The sequence below is a fragment of the Emys orbicularis genome, chromosome 1, assembly GCF_028017835.1.
Source record: "Emys orbicularis isolate rEmyOrb1 chromosome 1, rEmyOrb1.hap1, whole genome shotgun sequence".
NCBI classification, from domain to species: Eukaryota; Metazoa; Chordata; order Testudines; family Emydidae; genus Emys; species Emys orbicularis.
Genome location: NC_088683.1, coordinates 228,563,298 through 228,578,951, shown reverse-complemented (window position 1 = coordinate 228,578,951; position 15,654 = coordinate 228,563,298). Strand labels below are relative to the sequence as shown.

Sequence of the window (15,654 nt, the reverse complement as noted above, 5' to 3'; positions counted from 1 at the left end):
CATTTCAACTCTCACTTCTTCAGTTTTCTATATAATTAGCTTAGTCTCATTATGGGCTAAGTCCTGGATACTGCTGACACTGTAGTCAGCAGCTGGGTGCAGGAGACTTCAGGGGTACCATGCTTGTCCTTGCAATCAAGGTAAGGGGTGCTGTTTTGGGTGGGGTGCTGTGTTCTTCACTTGCAGAAATGGGTTCATTTCCTAAACCACCACAGCCACCATCTATAAATCCTGGTTTCTCTCCCTACCTATGATAGACTCTATGTAGTCTCAACACCTTTGAAATGGTCACAGAAGGTAGAAAGGAAGAATCAGGATGAAGCACCTTTCAGTTGGGTAGATGGGGGCTGCATTGAGTCTTATAGGGCAAACTTCTTTTAGGCAGGTAATAATTATATTTTGCTGCTGTGAGTTAAATATATTTTACTATATATGCATAAATCAAGCAGATTAAATGTAAAGTTTAAACTAGATCTTCTGCAGCATCACAGTGGGATGATGTATACATTGCCTTGTTTGCCTAAAGAAAAGCATTTGCTTAACAATACAGTTTTTCCACATGTGGTTTAAATCACCCCATCACACTAGGACTAATTTTACTAAGAACCACACAGTACTCATTTCAATCAATTCAAGTTGTAGGAGGACATATCAAAAAATGAATTGCACAATATAACCATACACCCCAAAACATGTTGTACTTGAAAAAGAAATAGTATAATTTAGTATTACCTGGTTTGTTCCTATCATACTCTGTAGGACTATGTGCACTTCCCATATAAGGGCTGAAGGGCTGGCTACTAAAAAGATTATCACACTGCAGACTGTGGCAGAGCTTCTCCAAGAAACGCAGGACAAACGATGCACTGTTTACAGAAGGAAGATTGATGGCATGTTTCTCCCCATCAAAGGCGGCTGTGAGTAAGAAGATGATGTCAGACACCATCCAAACACCAGGAAGTAGAGTATAACACAACCAACAACTAAAATAGAATACATCTTGCTTTGATTAAAACAGTGTAGAGGTAAAAAGAGAGGTAAACAATTGTTCTGGTATCTTATGAGACTATTTAGCAAATTTACCTTCAAAGGGCCAGATTCTGATCTCAGTTACATCTGTGTAAATTCAGATTAGCTCCCCTGATAGAAATTAAACATTGTCTGTGTTATTTGCTTATTGAACAGCAAGAAATGTCAAATGTTTACAGGAAATAAAACAGAAGAAAACTGTCATAGTACTTGGGGATTTTTGAGGGACCTCATTTGTTAACATGAACTGCTCATACTCATCTGTTGCAGACTGTCACCTGTTACAATTACAGTGACAGCCAGAAGTAACTGGTGTGCCATTTTAAGAAGCTGTGTTATTCAACATTATAGAACCCATTCCAGCAGTGGTTGTGCAGGTCAAGCTCCCATTTATTTAAGTAGGAACTCTGACAATGTAAGGAAACCAAGAACAAACACCAATAGTAGTTATGTTGCTTTAAAAGTCAGTTTATTGCATGCATCTTAGACAACATGAAGGGTGATATGCTTATACTTTATTTTATATTTGTTACATAAGAACAGCCATACTGGGTCAGACCAAAGGTCCATCTAGCCCAGTATCCTGTCTTCTGACAGTGGCCAATGCCAGGTGCCCCAGAAGGAATTAACAGAATGAGTAATCATCACGTGATCCATCCCCTGACGCCCATTCCCAGCTTCTGGCGAACAGAGGCTAGGGACACCATCCCTGCCCATTCTGTCTAATAGCCATTGATGGGGTTATCCTCCATGAATTTATCTTGTTCTCTTTTGAACCCTGTTATAGTCTTGGCCTTCACAACATCCTCTGGCAAGGAGTTCCACAGATTGACTGTGTGTTGTGTGAAAAAATACATCCTTTTATATGCTTTAAACCTGCTGCCTATTAATTTCATTTGGTGACCCCTAGTTCTTGTGTTATGAGAAGGAGTAAATAACACTTTCTTATTTACTTTCTCCACACCAGTCATGATTTTATAGACCTCAATCATATCCCCCTTAGTCGTTTCTTTTCCAAGCTTAGAAGTCCCAGTCTTATTAACCTCTCCTGATATGGAAGCTGTTCCATACCCCTAATCATTTTTGTTGCCCTTTTCTGAACCTTTTCAAATTCCAATATATCTTTTTTGAGATGGTGCGACCACATCTGAACGCAGTATTCAAGATGTAGGCGCACCATGGATTTATATACAGGCAATATATTTTCTGTCTTACTATCTATCCCTTTCTTAATGATTCCCAACATTCTGTTAGCTTTTTTGACTGCCGCTGCACATTGAGTGGATGTTTTCAGAGAACTATCCACAATGACGCCAAGATCTCTTTCTTGAGTGGTAACAGCTAATTTAGACCCCATCATTTTATATGTATAGTTGGGAATATGTTTTCCAATGTGCATTACTTTGCATTTATCAACACTGAATTTCATCTGCCATTTTGTTGTCCAGTTGCCCAGTTTTGTGAGATCCCTTTGTAGCTCTTCGCAGTCTGCTTGGGACTTAACTATCTTGAGTAGTTTTGTATAATCTACAAATTTGTCACCTCACTGTTGACCTCTTTTTCCAGATCATTTATGAATATGCTGAATAGGACTGATCCCAGTACAGACCCTTGGGGGACACCATTATTACTTCTCTCTGTTCTGAAAACTGACCATTTATTCCTACCCTTTGTTTCCCGTCTTTTAACCAGTTTTGACAGGCCTGGATCCTTCCATTTTATTGTTTGTATTGGGGTAACACCTGGTTATGGACCAAGATTCTTTTAACCTGTTACCAATCCATGAGAGGACCTTCCCTTTTATCCCATGACAGCTTGTTGTATTAAAAGCATCAATAGGAATTAAAATGTTTTAGGGAAAAGCCAAGCATCGTCTTCTGGCAAACAGTGAGATGAAAAAAGTTAAGAACACTAATTCCAGGCCTCTAGATGAGCAATTCTCATTGCATTAGCTGTGTACTTTCTAACTAGAAATAATGTATAATGTAACACATCACAAATCTAACAGGTAACAAACATGTAATTTATGGCTACAAAGAAGTTGTTATGAATTTTAAAATTTTTACTATTTTGCCTTCCTGCTTTTTCTGCTCATCAAGTATGATTTCGGTGTGTGCAAGAGTTTAGTATGAGAGTTTCCCTCCAAAAAATAAGAAGTTCCTGAGAGCATCATATTCCATTGATAAGGAAACAGAGGTGTGCGTTCAAAAACAATACCTTTGCAAGTATGAGATTAAATCGCAGAAATCTGAATTAGGAGCCATACCATGCTGAGAATCATTCCACCATCAATAAGGGGCAGTGTATTCAGTTTTAAAAACATATCTAGAGTAGTTTAAACTAGTATCAGAAAAGTGATACAAATAACACCTCTAATGTGAAGCGATGTTGTACAGGTATTTTTATAAATGCAGTAAATATAATTTAGTATAAAAATGCTACAACAGAACCTTACTCATTTTCTCTCATAACTGGATGATGCATTGAGGATTACTGAATTATGAGAATCACTGAATTAGGGACAAATCCTGGCCCTTCCTTCCTTCATGGCAAAGAAATCACTGAAGTCACTAGATTAACAAGACTCTGAAGTCCAAATGAACTCCTAAAGACTCACTGTACCACTGCAGGGTCACCCACAGAAGACTCCGATTGTTATTTTGTGGGTACCCAGGGAGCAGATTCCACCTAGCTCTGAATCAGTTAGGAGACTCAATGGGCTACATGGCCTCCCATACACCTCCTGACAGACATACTGCAAAACAGCACTGTCCATCACAACGAAAATCCAAGATCCATCAGGATGGTCTTGTGGTCTTCCCATGTGACCTTGGGGAAGCCACTTACTCCCCGTGCCTCAGTTTCCCATTTATAAAATGGAAATATACTTCTTCATCTCATAGGGATGTTGTGAGAGTAAATCCAGTAACAATTGTGAAGTACTCAGTTGTTATGATGAGGATCACTATAGAACAGACCTAATAAATAATCTGGGCAAAAGAAGCTCTCCCTAGGCCCCACAAAGCACCATGGCAATCATGGGAGAAGAGTGTCATATTGCCTGCAAAACTCCTAGCCCCAAAGAAAATACTATTTAAAAAAAACATGTATGGGAACTCCTCCTGGTCCTTGTTCCCTGTGTGATAGCTTTCTGGTGGTTTTCCCAGCTCCATAGCTGTTGTCACAGAATCTAGAGGTGGGAGAGACTTAAGGTCATCTTGTCCATCTGCCTGTCACTGCAGACAAGACAATGTGTCAAGACAATTCACCAGTCCAGACACAATTTACTTGTTTATCCTTTACAATGATAAAGTTAATGAAAGAAATGATGTTTTTTAACCAACAAGTCCAAAGATACTCACTCTACCTGACTGTCCAGTTTGAATTTTGCAAAGCTGCCCAACCTACTTTATATTTACTAATGTTTTGTCCGGTCTATTTAGAAAAACTGTCAAACACTGGAACTTTCCTTGGGACATCATTCCACAAGCCATAGGATCAGTTTTTCCTGATATTCAGACTTCATATTCCCTTTCTTAATTTTATTCTGTTAGTCCTCATTTTATTCTGCTAAGCAATTCCTCCCCCTGCTCAGTGTTCGCACCTAGAGCTGGTTGGAAAACTTTTCATAAAACATTTTTTCAACAGAATCTATCGTTTTGTTGAAGCTGAAACATTTGAGGATAACATTCAATTTCAGTGAAATTCTGCCAGAAACGAGCTAGGATCCCAATGTTTTCTTTCCAGCTGGCCTGCCCAGCTCCTTGGCAGCCTGACTAGCAGACTAATGGGGAGCTGGGAGCAGGACTCCCAGGCCCTCACTTGTGACTCCTCATCAGCCTGGATTCCCAGGAGAGCTGGATGAAGAATGATAATTCCATTCTGTGGAGAATTTTGGGCTTTTGTTCCAAATTGGAACTAAACCAAATTTCAAAATCACGAAATCCTCCAGGAAACAGAATTACAGTTGTCTGCCTAGTTCAATTCACACCCCTTACTTATACATCCCTTGGGCCAGGATTTAGTCCTTTGTAAGCAATCAAGGATAATGTGCATCATGAATGTATTTTGTTCTTGCAATTTGACAGTTTTTGGTGTTAATTATTTATGACAATACTTAATGTGCTAGTAAACATGCTGTAGTATATCCTGTACATATAAAAATGTCTTAGTAACAAAACCTCATTTATACAGAGGTGCTAAACCTTTTTTGAAAAATAAGGAGAGAGCTCCATTTTGGGAACGAACTGGTGTGCAAATTGTGCGTGAGGATTAGAGAAGTTCTGCTGCATGTGGGTCAGGATGCTATATTTTAACACTGTTAGGCAGCGAGTTCTTTTATGAGAGCTTAAATAAACCTGCCTTCCACTAATCATCTTTCACATCTGGTATTAATATAAGGAGATTAAAGTAAGACAAACCCTTTTTACTGCCAGTGATGAAATTATGAATTAATGCGGCTTACTACTATACAGAAGATTGCCAACCCAGAAGGGGAAAAAATGACAAGATGCAGATACTGAGTTTGAGCTACGAGGATAATTTATCTACAGAGCTGCCCTTGGCATATATAAGAAATAAACCCACTCTGTAGTAGAGCAGTGCTTCTCATCCAGAGGCCTGGGGCCCCCTGAGCAGGTTTCAGGGGGTCCGCCAAGCATAGCCGGCATTAGACTTGCTAGGGCTCAGGGCAGAAATCCGAAGCTCTGCCGTGCAGGACTGCAGCTTGGGGCTGAAGCTGAAGCCTAGGCAATTTAGCTTCATGGTGCTGCCTGTGGCGTGGGGCCCCGGGAAACTGCCCTGCTCGCTACCCCTTAATGCTGGCCCTGGCTTTTATATGCAGAAAAACAGTTGTGGCACAGCTGGGGCATGGAGTTTTTATAACGTGTGTGTGGGGGGGGGGAGGGGGGCCCTCAGGCTCAGAAAGAAAAAGGTTGAGAACCACTGTAGCAGAGGACATAGGTGCTCAAACACTAACACTGACCCTAAAACGCCTCTAGAATATTAGTACAGGGGGGAAAAAGAGAAGCAACAGCAGTTCTGTTTAACATATGGAATCAGTTATCTGGAACCTAAGCAGATTAGTTTTAAACTTTTTACCCACTTGGTTACAGCATCAAGAAGACAAACACTGTGTATGGATAAGACGTGAATTAATAAAGCTGAACTTTGACTTGCATTGAATTTACTTGACAAATGTTTGGCTATGGCTATTTACTGCGGTATGCAAGTTTTACTTTGTAAAAAATTGAACAATGCTATATGGTATATGTAATTTTATATAGTCACTGCTGAATTCAAATTAAGAAAACTGGCTGTATCATTATATACCCTATATTAAGATGTAAATTCAGTGCTGGCCTAGATACACCACCAGTAAACGTAGCCACAGTTGGGTATTCTTAGCTATGCTTAAAGATTTACAAAAGTAACATAAAAATGTTAATCATTGCTTTGCAACTACTTCAACTTCCCTGATCTACACCAACTCAAATTTCTCAAACAGAACCCAGTGAACAAATTGGAAAAAATCAAGGACTTTGCATACCTGTTATCATCTCCCCTCCATGATGCCCTGACTTGAGGAATCCAAAGACTGTTTTGGATAAATAGGCACAGTCTACACAGGCCTGCACAGCCTGCTGAAGTACCACATTTACAGGACCTGGTCCAAAGTGGTCTGGAAGCTGCTGAACTTTCTTCTTATCCAGGTGAGGTCCAGAGTTCCCATGCTTGTTAACATAGACGCAAACTGAAAAATTACAAGCCATATTTATGGAATCTGCCCACTTCAGGCACAATCACACTCAATCAAAACGTATTTCAGTGGCTCTCACTGAAAGTTATATTGAATTTGATTGATGCACACTAAACAAAAAAACACCATACACCTTCTGTGCATACACTTCTTTCTTTAATAACACAGTTTACCAATAGTTAACTACTTAGCATGCAGTGCAGCAATGGATAAGTCATGAAATCCTGGCAGATTAAAGTAAAAACCGGATTTTGACCAGGTACCAAAATTGTTAGCTACCTAGGCTTCCCCTGTCCCCTTTAGAAAACCACATTGCACTCAAGTGCCTCCCCTCTGCATCCCAGTATATTTTAAAGAAACTCTAGGGCAATCTCTCTGCACTGGATACTCAAAATGGCATCATCATTGCATTGTCTCCTCATTGACACAAAATGCAGTTCGGTTCTCCAGTATTTTTAACTTTTAAAATTGTACCTACTGCACAACAACATGGTGGTGCCAAACTCCATGACAAATATCTCCAACCCAGCAGCCATTCACAGCAGTATTCGTTTCCTTCTTTCTCATCCTGATGAATCAGCCTCCAAAACCCTCCTACATCACACTACCATGATGAGTTTATCCCAGCCTACAACCATCTGTGCTTGTTACTGAACTCCATCTGCATATGGGTTCCATTACACTACATCTAACCCGGTAGATGCTCTGAACTATAAGAATACAGGGGTCAAAGTGAAGACCTTAACAAAATGCATTACTGTAAAATGCCCTGTGTTATTTCTAGAGTTAAAATCTGCCAAAACAACAGTCAAGTTCATTTTAGGAAGACACTTTCTATAGAAACAAAAACAAAAAAAAAGCAACTGTCTGTTCAAGAAAAGACAGGCACCTAAATAACTCAGACCTATCACAGGGATCATGATCTGTGGTTAAGCAACAAGACAAAATAAGGGGTGAAAGCCTGACCCCACTGAAGTCAATAGAAATGTTTCCATTAACTTCAGTGGGATCAGGATTTATTGTGGTCTAATAAGGATATGCCTTGGTGGTGAGGCAATAGACTGAAGCATTAAATAAGATAAAAGAAACCTGTTTTTTTTAATGAATTACAGTACTATTTGTGCTCAAATCAAACTTGGATTTTTCAAACAACTGATACTTGTAAAAAGACTGGTTTCAGAATGGTAGCCGTATTAGTCTGTATCAGCAAAAAGAACAGGAGTACTTGTGGCACCTTAGAGACTAACAAATTTATTTGGGCATAAGCTTTCATGGGCTAAAACCCATGCATCTGATGAAGTGGGTTTCAGCCCACGAAAGCTTATGCCCAAATAAATTTGTTAGTCTCTAAGGTGCCACAAGTACTCCTCGTTCTTTTTGTAAAAAGACTGTAATGCTCCCGAACTCTGCATTCATGTCTATTTTCTGTTTGACAGCAGAAGCTGTGGGAGGCACAGATGTGGATGTGGAGAGAACAGGAAAACTCTGTAAAATATGTTATTAAACTCTTATTTGGGCTCAGTAATGTTTGTAAACCTGACAGGTTTCCTTTAGTATGAAATGATTGCCTATTCTGCCCCAATGTTGTCTAGCACTGAAAGAGGGGTAGCTGTAATGACGTGGAGGAGGGAAAGCAGAGGGATAGTTTCTTTGTAAAAGCAGCTTAAAAATGGCAAAAAATTAAAAACATAGCAAACTTTTCCCACCGTTTTTTTTTGAGGGGTGGGGGGAGGTGCACTTTAGCAGGTCCCAGGATTTGGCGACGACCCAAAAGCTGACAATTTACAAATTGTCCCATAACTGTGTAATAAAGAGACTACTCAGAGGTAGTTCTAACTAGCTCTAACTAACTTACTCCTTTTCCACCACCCATTTTATAATATAGTTCACTGCCTTTCCATTTTAAATGAGCTCTTGTTTTAACCTGGCCCATTTCTCCTGGATTTTGTTTTTTCAGTGATATAGTTTGTCATCTGTATCTCTATTTCCATACTCTCTGGAGTGTAACAGTAGTGTCTAATGGACTTTTGGCAACAGTCATTTCCAGTACATTTTCCTACTGGTTGGGATGGAAGTAAGGTAAGACAAAGCATGTCCTTTCTTCTTTATCAAGCATTGTACTCCAGGCTATGGAAGACTACTGAAAGTGCAATGGACTTTCCTATTTACACACCAAAAAGCATGCTAACCAGACACCAAATTCCTGAAGTTCTGGTGTTTCTTGCCATTGCACATGCACCAAATACCAGTCTTACCTAAGCACATTTGGAGAACTGCAATATAAAATTATATTTTCATATGAAGATGTTAGCAAAACAATTTATTTTCAGCACGTGTTTTAGAATAATAGTAGCATAAAACAATATAATTATTTTTATTTAAAGGGGGAAGTAATTTCATACATTCAGGCTGGTCTACACTAACCCCCCAATTCAAACTAAGGTACGCAACGAAGTCGACGTACCTTAGTTCGAACTTACCGCGGTCCAGACGCGGCAGGCAGGCTCCCCCGTCGACTCCGCGTACTCCTCGCGCCGAGCAGGATTACCGGAGTCGACGGCGAGCACTTCTGGGTTCGATTTATTGCGTCCAGACAAGACGCGATAAATCGAACCCAGAAGTTCGATTGCCTGCCGCCGAACCAGTGTGTAAGTATAGACAAGCCCATAGACTGCCCTTTTATACCTGTGGATATAACTGCTGCTGTTGCACCAGCAATGCCAACTCCATCTTTATGTATCTGTGTACTGCCATTGTCCCCCTCAGGAGAAGTAAGTGGAGGAGAAGGTTCAGGAGGAGATTTCACTGGCAAGATTTTTTTCTGTTAAAAAAAACCAAAACACAAAATCAGCAAGTGACCTTTTGTTAAAACAATTCTCATTTATAAACGAACTATGCACTATCAATCACCATTCACTACTGAGGTAAGGAACACACACCTTCAGAGTTCCACTTACTACAGTGAAACTCAACTCCCCAACAGGAAGACGTTCTAGAAACAGTAACCCACTCAGGGTATTTAACTAAAACAAGTCAGCCAGACCGTTGCACTATGGCTTTGTGACATGGCTGAAAGAAGTCATCTCTGGGTATGTCTACACTGGTATAATTTGCAGCTTCGATAGATGTACCCATGCTAGCTTTCATTGAACTAGCATACTAAAAATAAAAGCATAACTGTGGTGGCATAAGTAGCAGGATGGGCTAGCTGCCCCAAGTATGATCTCGTGTAAAACCTTAAGGAAGTACTTGGGGTGGGTAGCCCCTCCTATTGCTATGACTACACTTCTATTTTTTCATGCCCTAACTCAATCAGAGTTAGATCAGGTACGTCTACCTGAGCTGCAAATTACACCTCCAGCTCCAGTGTACCCTCTGTCTAAGTAGGGAGAGAAGAGAGGGACAAACTGAGAATAGGCAATATAGGTGCCAAGAAATAGGGAGCTCATATTGCTGTCTAACTCTTATCAACCACAAACTTGGCATGTTGGTTTACTATCCCTCACTTCATGCTCTGAGCTGATCAAGTCTCTGAATAGGCTGATTGGGCTGTCAGGCAGCTCCCATAGGCAGCCTCCTCATGGCTCTGCAGCAAAACACAATAGAATGCTGGATAGGGCCCTAATATTGTGAAAGGAAATGCCAGACGAGCCACCAAAACTACAAGAACTAACACATGCATAATGAGAAGTCACTCATGAAAAGGAATCATTTATGTCAAATCAGTAGCTTGCCAGTTGATGGCACTGCATTTGTAACATTAATCTTCTTTTCACTCCAAACAAATTATTTACATTTTTTTAAAAAAGTATAGCCTCAGTTAAGATTTGTTTCAATGCCATAACCACCTCATCCTTCCAGCTGTGGTAGTGCCCTTTTACACTGGAGCAGGTCATCTGAAGTAGCATAACAGTGAATTTGGTGTGGAAATGTTACTAATGATCCTGTTTCACTTTCATGCTAAATGAAAAAAAAACCCACCATGCTAAATGTATCTTGCCTTCTGCTTTCAGCTCCACTTAAACCTTTCAAACCTACAGTTGGTTTTGATAAACATTCATATGTACAGCTCTAAGAAACAGGCCACGTAAGAAGTTAGGGGACGAGGGGCTGTCATGGTGAGGGGAGATTTACTGCTCACATGAGGATAGCTGAAGGCCTGTGAAGGCCTCCAGAGGTGCTGGGTAGAGGGTGAAAGAGAACAAACTCACTGTCAGCTGCTACTATACTTGTTCCGCAGATGCAGATTGTGCTTCCCTAAGCACTGCCCTGCAGCTGCAAGTTGGTGCACAGAGAGGTGAGCTCATGCAATATTGCTAGTGCAAAATGTTAATAGACTCAGGTGTCATGCCCCCCCGAAATTGTGAAATTGTCTTAAAAATAATAGATTTGGGGAACTTTATTTGCTTTCTCATTTGAGTCTCTCTCATTTGCGACCAGGAACACTAGAAATTTGCTGAGATTCTCCATGATCACTTGTCTACTTTAAGTAAAAACACCAAATCACAAAGCTTATGATAAAATCATGAGGGCTGCTACCACTGCATATGCTCTACACAGCACAGGTTGGCCAGTCTCCACCCCTTCATGCTACATATTATAGGTGCCTCCTGCATTGGAAAATGTAACATGAGAGGGGTTCTCAGTACACACAGGCACAGAGCAGCCACAATTTGGCCCTTTATTACACCAGCGGAGCATTTCTTATTCTAATGTTCTAATAAACTTTGTGAGCATACATGAAAATACAGGGGATTTAAAGCTGTTCTACCCACATTCCCCATTTTTCATCATCAGAACAGATGACATTTTAAAAAATGGCTATTCCCATGTGCTCATACATCCCACATAAACTTATTATTGCTAGTACTTAAACTAACATTATGACCTAAGTCAGATGTACCTCAAACAGATGTTTGCCTGCCATTTGCAGACAGCAGAGAGCTGGCTGGTGATGTGGTGGGGGTTCTCTTCATTGCTAGCTGCTGAACTGCATTAAAAGCTAAAATTCACTGAGGCTGGAGTTTTCAAAAGGAGACTACAGCAGCTAGGAAACCAGCTCCCATTGGCCTTCAATAGAATTTGGGAAAATAATGCCCTCAGGTGTGTTTGGAAAACCCAGACTAAATGATTTTCTGTATCACTTTTGCATGTAAACAGTTGCCATAAGGAGGTTGAGATCACAAATGGGAAGGGAGATGATCTGTGCAACTGTGAATGGGAAAGGATGAGAAAAGGTGTACATGACAATCTTTCCCTTAAGCCGTGAACCAACAGATTGGTTTTGGCCAAAAATTGTATTAAAAAGCTACTCATTAAAAAATGTTCTCACATAAGACTTTTATGATAGCTACTGTCATTATTTGATTTTGGAAACAATTTTACATTGACACACTGACTTTTCACTTAAGTATCTTAAAACAACCAAAATACAGGTCTTTGAGTTCACTCTGAGCACTGCTGCAACATCTATAAAGAACTGCTTTAGCTTGCTTTGAAATCCATGGTACATGGCAAGGACTGAGATATTTGGTAAAGGTCAACAGGCCAGAAAGGGCTGATTGGAGAGTCTGGCATTGGGTGGTGACTGAAGTTGCTATAAGGAAAATAAATATAGTGGCAGGAGTTATATTGTACTGATGATGGACACAGATGGTTTAGAACAGATGGGATAATATTCTACTGAACATGGCAGTCAGTGGCAGCTTCCCAGAGTGATGCAATAAACCTAAATATCCAATAACAGAAAGGGCTCAAATCATCCTGGATACAGAGAATAAACATGTAGTTAGCTAGAGCAAAAGCTCCAACTTCCTAGGCAATCCGGAAAGTCTCTCTATACAACACTACAAGAGGTGACTTCACTCTACCTTTGGGCCATTGCTACTCCATAGCACAGAAAGCCATAGATAACAGAGAGGAAAATTCAACATGTGAAGAGATGGAGACATGAAAAAGAAAGAATATGAACATTCAAGTGGGAGACACGGAGGGACAAACATCTTCAACAACTAACACAACAGTGCATATACTGACTGGCTACTCCCCACATCCTCATTAAGGACCAAGGTAAAGCCCGTATATTTGAAATACTGAAATATGTGGTCTGTCTGTTTTGACTGTAGTCTGGTTACTCGTGTTGCTAAATTAAAGAATACTTTTTAAAAGTAATATATAAAAACAGTTATAAAGGGAACAAATGTTTTCCTTTCACATTAGAACTGAAATTAATAAAAAACACTACGTATTGAAATTGGGAGAAAGATGGTAAGGAGTCAAAATACAGGTAAGGGGGATTTTGCATTGAACTTTATTGCACTGATATTGGGAAGTATTTGGATGAAAGACACTACATGCAAAATAAGCTTATTTTCTATTGCACAGATAGAAATGCTGAATATTACATATTGATAACAAACAGTGAAACATGTTGACAACAAACAGATATTGCAACAGAATGGACTGCTTCTCCATCTGAGAATTATTTGGAAATTCAAACAAATTCACAATGTACTGATCAAAGACTGACCTCCTTAACTATATATTTTCAAACTAGCATAAAAAGAACTTGTGAAAGGCTTATTCAGTCTGAACTGGCCTTAAACATTTACTCTAGCGGCCTTTAAGCATAAGGCATTTTGCTGTATTTAATGTTTGTTCTAAGATGTGCAGGCTTCATAATATTCAGTATGAATCTCACAAGCTCTCTGAGTGTGGCACTCCCAAATGTGGTCAATGGGACATTTTATTTGTTTCATCATTCCTTTGGTAATACCTGCCATGTGTCAAAAAGTGTGTGTGTATAATATTTCTTGAGTTAATTAAAATATTCTTCTGTGTAAAGTGTGTGGTAAAATGGAAGACATTCATAAAAACAAATAAACAGCATCCTATATAAGCAGTAACTCTGTTCAAACAATGCTGAGACAGAATATTTATTAATTTTAACCAATGAGTCATTTTACAAAAGTCAGCAGAGCTTTATATTTATACTGTTTGATGGAGAGGGTGAATTTTAAATCACATTTACAGTAACTTAAGCAACATATTACACAATGCCGCAGTAATAACTTTTTATGGAATTTCAGAAGAAATTCATTTTTACGTTTTCCAATCTAATATTATACACAAAGCCTTGATTTCTAACGCCCTAAAGTAAGGTAAACATTGTGCTAACTTAACATTTATTTCAGTAAGAAAATAATTAAATCTAATAACCTAAGGGATTGTCAAAACTTGGAAATTTACTGAAAAAACTATTCTGGAATAGTAAACAATCAATCAATCAATCCATCCATCCAGTGGATTAATCTAAATCAGAAAAAGGGTCTCTTATTCTAGAATAAGAGTGTTCACATGGTGGCTTATCTCAAAATAAGAATTCCAGAATACTTATTTTGGTAAATTTCAAGTGGAGACAAGCCGTAAGTGCTTAAAGGGAAAACAGCATCAGACTGTACATGGAATTATAAACAACATGTTCAAAATAACGAATCACTACAAAGTTCCACAATACAAATTAAAGCAGCAACTATAACTAACCTTTCTTCCAGGTTTTAAACCTTTTTTCCTTGTTTTGAGATTTTCCGTAGAGGTGATTTTTGTCAGAGGAATGGTTTTAGGAGATCTTCCCTTCCTAGGAACTGTAGATTGTCCAGGGGGGTTGCCCCGACCTGTTTTCCTGCCACATTGTGCTGGTACTGGAGCAGACTTCTGTGGAGACTGCATTGAACGCCGGGTCACTTTGGAAGGGGAAGACTGGGCTTTTGCACCTCTTTTTGTAATGGAAACTGAGGGGAAAAATAAAAAACAAAAACCTCACCTCAAAATTAATATCAGATTCTGAAGGCATTTTGTGTCATTGTCCAGAGATTAATTTGTGCTACAAAAACAACTTTTCTAATGCTTTTAAAAACTTGCTATATATTAATTTAAATTTTAAAATCAGTGTAAAATGAAGATATCTAAACATAACAAGTGTCTGGTATCAAACTACTTCATTTAACTAAATCCAGAAAGAACCAAATCCAGTTCCCCCAAAAATATATATTTAAGAGGGACTTTTCTACAAGGGACAATTTTCAGATAAAAAACAAAGCTATAATTTGAATACACTCACCTTAAAGATGTTTCTCATAGTTTCCATTATGACCACAACTATTACATTCATATAGTGCCTGTCATCAAGAAGGATCCCAAAGTGCTTAACAAATTCTACAGAATATAAGAAATCTGTCCACTCTAAATGCAGCTGCCACAGAGGTGAAACAACGTCAACTATTCAACTGTGCACAGCAGAAAGTGAAGAATACCATCCAAGTAAAGAGGAAGAACGTTTTGATAGTCAAAATTTTAATAACTGGGATGTGTCTGGGACATCAAGTTTAACACCCAGAGTTCTTGTGAAAAATGCCAAGTATTAATTATAAAGACAAGGTGGGTATGACCTGAAGAAGAGCTCTGTGTAAGCTCCAAAGCTTGTCTCTCTCACCAACAGAAGTTGGTCCAATAAAAGATATTGTCCCTCAACCACCTTGTCTCTGATATCCTGGGACCAACATGGCCACAACAACACTGCATGCAAAGATTATGTTGAGTGATCACCAGTTCAGTTTTAAATTTCATTTGAAAGAATGTCCTCTAGGAGCACAGTGCCCACTGAGACTTGGATTCAACATGACTCAAAGGGAAAAGAATGACCTACTAATTCCCTGTAATATCAAAGTTTTCCTTTGTGGGATGTCCACCAAATACAAACCTCGCTAACCCTATGCAGCTCACAGCTGACTAGATCACAGCCTGATGATGACAGGCTGCAAGCCATGACCAGATTTCTCTTCAATAAGAGCCTCCTAGTTAATAATGTA

General features: G+C 39.3%; 1 protein-coding gene across 1 annotated transcript in view; it reads right to left on the bottom strand.

Annotated features, from left to right (window-relative positions):
* Positions 1-15,654, bottom strand: part of SCML2 (Scm polycomb group protein like 2) — a 107,201-nt gene that overhangs the window by 20,474 nt on the left and 71,073 nt on the right. Inside the window, exons 7-10 of the mRNA XM_065417485.1 lie at positions 14,330-14,577; positions 9,473-9,608; positions 6,578-6,781; positions 733-915 (exon numbers count right to left, since the gene is read on the bottom strand). Coding sequence (XP_065273557.1) covers positions 733-915; positions 6,578-6,781; positions 9,473-9,608; positions 14,330-14,577 — 771 coding nt within the window. The remainder of the gene's footprint in view (positions 1-732; positions 916-6,577; positions 6,782-9,472; positions 9,609-14,329; positions 14,578-15,654) is intronic.